Raw genomic sequence first — 5,401 nt, 5'->3', positions numbered from 1 at the left:
TATATCATATGGTCATCTGACTCAAAATGCCCCATGCCAGTCCATCTCATCTCTCCAATGCCTAATATGTCAATATTTATGCGTTCCATTTCTAAGTAAATAGTAAGGCACGTGAAGTCTCAGTAAAGCTACTAAAAATTATAAATACAGAAAGAAAACAAATGTCCTTTATGAGATGATGGAAACTTACCTCCTTCTCCAGATCCAGAGCCATTATCTGTAAACAAAACCAAACAATGAATATAAGCATTTTTCATAGTTTCTTCTTACTTAACATTAAAATTTCTTAGCAAATATCCGACTCTGCTATTCCTTTTCTCTTTTTTCTGATATATAATGGTTTATCCTTATAAACCTATTTGATGTCTCTCAGACCATAAATTCTGTAATAACCTATGTCTCCCTCACAAACTACTCAAGTGGCTTCTACAAAGAATAAGACCAATAAAATATCATTAACTAAATCAATTGTTGTTGTTATAGAATGATAACTGGGATCCTTCAGCAGGTTTTCAGAGGCAGAAAAAGATAAAACTGACCCTCTTTTTCCCCATGGAGCAGCTGGTGAATTTGAACCATGAGCCTTAGGATTGGCAGACCAATTCCTTACCAATTATGCCACCAGAACTCCCTGAAATAAAAAAAGTAAGATAAGCCCTAAAGCTTAGAAAGAGTTTAAGTTTTTCAAAGGAACCTCCTCTAGAAAATCTAGCCACATAGACTGTGACAAGGTGCATGATGGTAACTTACTATGAGTAAAATTAAAGAACTTCAAATTACCATAAAGAAATCAGCTGAAAATGTCATTGATATAAAATATGTTTCATAAGCCTCGGTAAAAACTACATATACTGCAGAGCATGTTGGAAGAAAGCAGGGGTGGTTCACTAGCAGCAAGAGGTAAAAAAGAAACATCAAGTTAAGTATCTGATGTTTTATTCCCCACTTTCTAGAGAAGACACTGATCTTAAAGAATCCATTCCAGCTCTTCAAACAGTTCTTTACAACAGTATGAACACACATCACACCCCCCCCCAACACTGCTCCCTTCCTTTCAAGCCTCTTCAGATGATAATCAAAGTTCTAGATACAGTACAAACAGGAAGAATTGGAAAATACATATTTCATGCATTACCATTTGCAAAATCCTCATGAGATTTTTACGGCAAGTCTTAATTTATGTTCAAAAGTGATGTTTATAAATTTTTAAATTAGGCCTTTTAAATTCTTCTTCATTATGATCATAACACTCCAGATTGAAAGGATGCATACATATGATTTAGTTAAAAGAAACAAGCTTTTTGGTAGGAAGAGATGAAGACAGATACATCTTACCAAGCGAAGGAATGCCAAGGCTGCTGACAGCTACCAGAACCTAGAATCAACAAGGAAGGACTTCTCCAGCCTTTACATTCTGAATTCAGGTTTCTAGTCTCAATAAACTACAAGAAAATCGATTCCTCTTCTTTAAAGCCTCTCCCACATAAAGGGGGTGAGGGAGGCTTTAGAATCTGATACACTGGTTGTGAATACTACTTAATTCTGCTGTGGATTCACAGATGTTTTCTTTCCACACCATTCCAAGGGCTAGTGACTACATTCATTTAAATAAATCATGTCTACGCTTATCATATTTACAAGTAATTCAATGAAGAAAAAAATACATGAAAGTCCCTACCAGGGTGCTCAGTACAATATATACTGAAGAGTGCCACAAATAGGATTCCTTTCAAGTACGGATCTCACCAAATCTCTACATGAACATTTCCTGAGACACGGACCTCAGAACTGCACTCCCTATTTATGCTTTGATTACTGTATATTGTTTCGTATATCAAACTAAAACCCACCTCCTGCTCCTTACTCTTTGTTCTGTCCTCCAGAATATCATTATCCGGTTTTCTTTCATTTCCCCCCTACCGTCTAAGAATCCTATTCTTATTGCAGAAGTCTTTAAAAAAAAAAAGAAAGAAAAAATATTCTTAAACAACATACTAAGGGCAAGGAGCCAATCACAAGCTATATCATTCTATTAATATGAAATATCCAGAATAGACAATTCATAGAGATAAGAAAGCAGACTTGTGCTTCCTGGGGTATTACTGGAGAGTTACTGCCAATGAGTTTATTTTGAAACTGATGAAAATGTTCTAAAATTGATTATAAAGACTGTTTAATAAATCTTTGACTATTAAAAACTTCGACTTTTTTTTTCTTCTTTTTCTTGTTGTGTACCACATCCAAGTGACACAGGAAGCGATTGCCCCTCCTTCTCCAGTGGAGTATCTGGTAGATTTGAACTGCGTGCCTTCGGGATTGCAGCACAGCTTGTTATCACCAGGGCCCCAGAGCTCCCTAGAACTTCATTTTTTAAAACTCAGTAAGGTTGTTAGCATAATTTTTTTACAATAGTCCAAAGTGAAGACAGACTGATACTAAAGGTGTCACAATCTTCCCTTCCCAGATCCTCATACCTCAATCTGCCCCAGGATGTTGTTATGTGGCAGCGAGAGTCTGGTCCAGCTCATAGTAACCCTGCTAAGTAGAGTGGAACCAAACATTTCCTGGTCTGCGTCATCATCAGAAAAGTTGCCACGTTTTAATTCACTGCTGCATCCACTGTGTCAAACAATTTTGTTGAAGGTCTTCCTCTTTTTCACTGATGTTTCCCCCCCAGCCCTGACACTTGTCTCCTGATAACATGCTCAAAGTAAGAGACTCTCACCATTCTCACTTCTGACTGCACTTCTAGGACAGAATCGCATCTTTGACAGTCCATGGTACAGTCACTATTCCTTACCAACAACAAATCAAAGACATCATTTTTTCTTCAGAGTTCCTTATTCAGTGTCCAGTTTTCGTATGCACATGTTGCTGCTGTCGAGTTAGAATCAACTCATAGCTGACCCTCCCGTGGCTTTGCAGGAGCAGTAAATCACATGGGAGGAGACAGCCCATCTCCACTGGTGGATCAGCTTGGTGGATATGAACCGCTAACCTTTGGAATGGCACACAATTCCTTACTACTGAGCCAAGTGAAAATGCCATGGTGTGATATCTGCTTTATTGACATTTTAAAGAGATCTTTGGCAAAAGTTTAGCTCATGTTACAATGCAACATGTTACCAACTTCTCAACTACTGCTTCCATAAGCACTGATTACTGATACAAGTAAAATGAAGTCCTTGATAACTGCAATCTTCTCTTTATCACAATGTAGCTTACTGATCCTTGGGTGATAATTTTTTTACCTTAAGATAAAAAAATAAATGTCACCATATCTTTACACTGCAGACTGTTGGTGAGTCATCCTCCAGTCCTGATGTCATGTTCTTGATTTGATTCAGTTTCTCAGCCTACTTGTGTACACAGATCAAATAAATAATAGTTAGAGGACAGAATCCTGGCAGTCATCTTTCATGATTTTAAACCACACTGTATATTACTTGTTCTGTTTGAACGACAATGCTTAGTCTAAGTATATGTTCTGCATGAGCAAAATGGAGTGTTCTAGAATTCTCATTCTTTCCAATGCCATAGATAAAGTTATGATCCACAATTTCAGCCAAGATTTATTTGACATCAACAATGACATCCACTGGTCCATGTCTTCTTATAATCCAATACGAATTTCTGGCAGCTCCCATTGAGGTTCTACTACAAGGAGCTTGGGTGAGGGAATTGTTGGGTTCACCCCCCCTCATTATCTCTAGCATTCTCTTATTTACATGTGCTATGATATTATTTGATGTGCAAATGGCACTGGGTCACCTTTGTTTAGAATAAGGATGCTCAATGTGGTTGGTCAGACAATCATCTTCTCAATTTCTTGGTGCAGACAGTGAGCACATCCAAAGCAGTGTCTGTTTATTGAAAAATCTCGGTTGGTATTCCACTAATCCAGGAGCTGTTTTTCACAAATGCCTTCAGTACACCTTGGATTTTTCTGTGGTTGTTTTGTTTTTTTCCAGTATCATCGGCTTTACCATATATCTCCTCTGAAACAAACACTGACCAATTTTTGTGGTACCCAAACCCATCATCACTGAATTGATTGTCTAAATCAGAGTAACTTTCCATCAGGTGTTCAAGGCTGCAAATCTTTATGGTTCATCTTTTTCCTTAAAAGTAGTTGGTGGAGTTGAACCACTAAACTTTCAGTTGGCAGTACAACATGGTGCTGTTTCGGGCTTTTACGGTACAATGATTCTGTATTCCTCCCACTTCCTTTGTATGCTTCCAGCATCATTAAAAATTTTTTTTGTCCATAGATTCTTGCAATTTTTAAATCCAAGCCTTTAAGAAATTGAAGTAAGAGTTCTGTCAACTGCTGCAATCTGGAACTGATCAAGCCTGCAATCAAGAAGAGCTAATAATCAACGATTGAAGCGGCAAAGTAGGAAACAAAGAAAAATAATACAAAGTTGAAAAAAGATGGTCGTGGTGACAGAAACATGGATGATTACACAACAGAACTGTACAAAACCAACAACTTAGTCATTGCAAGTATCTTTTTCCATAGTAAAAACAGTCAACTACAGGCTACCGTAGAAATATTGTGTGTTTGGTTCCAGACCACCATAGTAAAGTGATTATTACAATAATGTGAGCTATATATATTTCAGAGTTTCCCAAAGCGTGTAAAAGGTATGCTTAAACTACACTGTAGGCTACTGTGTCAACAACGTTACGGAAAAGTCTGAAATACTGTGAGACTTACCAAAATGTGACACAGAGGAATAAAGTGAGCACATGGTGTGGGAAAAGTGATACTAAGAGACTATCTCCAATGCAGAGCTGCCATAAAACTTCTATTTGTAAAAAAAAAAAAGTCAAGGAAAATAAAATGGAGTACGCCTGTATACACATGGATTTCACTGGACAGAACATACAGCAACCAAACTGACTATATCCACGGCAAGAGACTATGGTGATGTTCACTATCATCACTAAAGGGTAGGAGATGACAGCAGAACAGACCATTAAGCACTCAGATGCAAATTCAAGTTGAGGCTGGAAGAACTAAAGCAAGTCCATCAGAGCTGAAACATGACCTTGAATATCATACCTGAATCTAGAGTTCAAATTTAGAGACCATATCAAAAACAGATTTGCTGTACCAAACACTATTAATCAAGACCAGAGGAGTGTGGGATGGCATCAAAAAGACAGAAAATTAAAATAAAGAAAAAAGGGCAGGATGGGTATTAGCAGAGAGCTGAAGCTCATTCTTCAATGTTTTAAAACAAATGGAAGAAATGATGAAGGAATTTAAAAAGGCTTTAAAGAGCAGCTTGAAAAGATGAAGTAACGATGCATGTATAGATCTGGAATTAGGAAATTATAGCAGAAGAACACACTCAATATTTCAAGCTAAAAGAAGTGTTGTTGTTGTTGTTAT

The 5,401-nt window shown here is 37.3% G+C and overlaps 1 protein-coding gene across 1 annotated transcript in view; it reads right to left on the bottom strand.

Moving 5' to 3' along the window:
- TMEFF1 (transmembrane protein with EGF-like and two follistatin-like domains 1) overlaps positions 1-5,401 on the bottom strand; it is a gene marked incomplete at its 5' end in the record, with an annotated part of 104,240 nt that overhangs the window by 44,859 nt on the left and 53,980 nt on the right. The window contains one exon of the mRNA XM_006886973.1: positions 191-217. Within this exon, the coding sequence (XP_006887035.1) occupies positions 191-217 (27 nt within the window). The remainder of the gene's footprint in view (positions 1-190; positions 218-5,401) is intronic.

Source organism: Elephantulus edwardii, unplaced genomic scaffold (assembly GCF_000299155.1).
Source record: "Elephantulus edwardii isolate Elephantulus edwardi_28Jun2011 unplaced genomic scaffold, EleEdw1.0 scaffold00052, whole genome shotgun sequence".
Classification (NCBI taxonomy): domain Eukaryota; kingdom Metazoa; phylum Chordata; class Mammalia; order Macroscelidea; family Macroscelididae; genus Elephantulus; species Elephantulus edwardii.
This window is presented reverse-complemented; position numbering and strand designations above follow the sequence as displayed.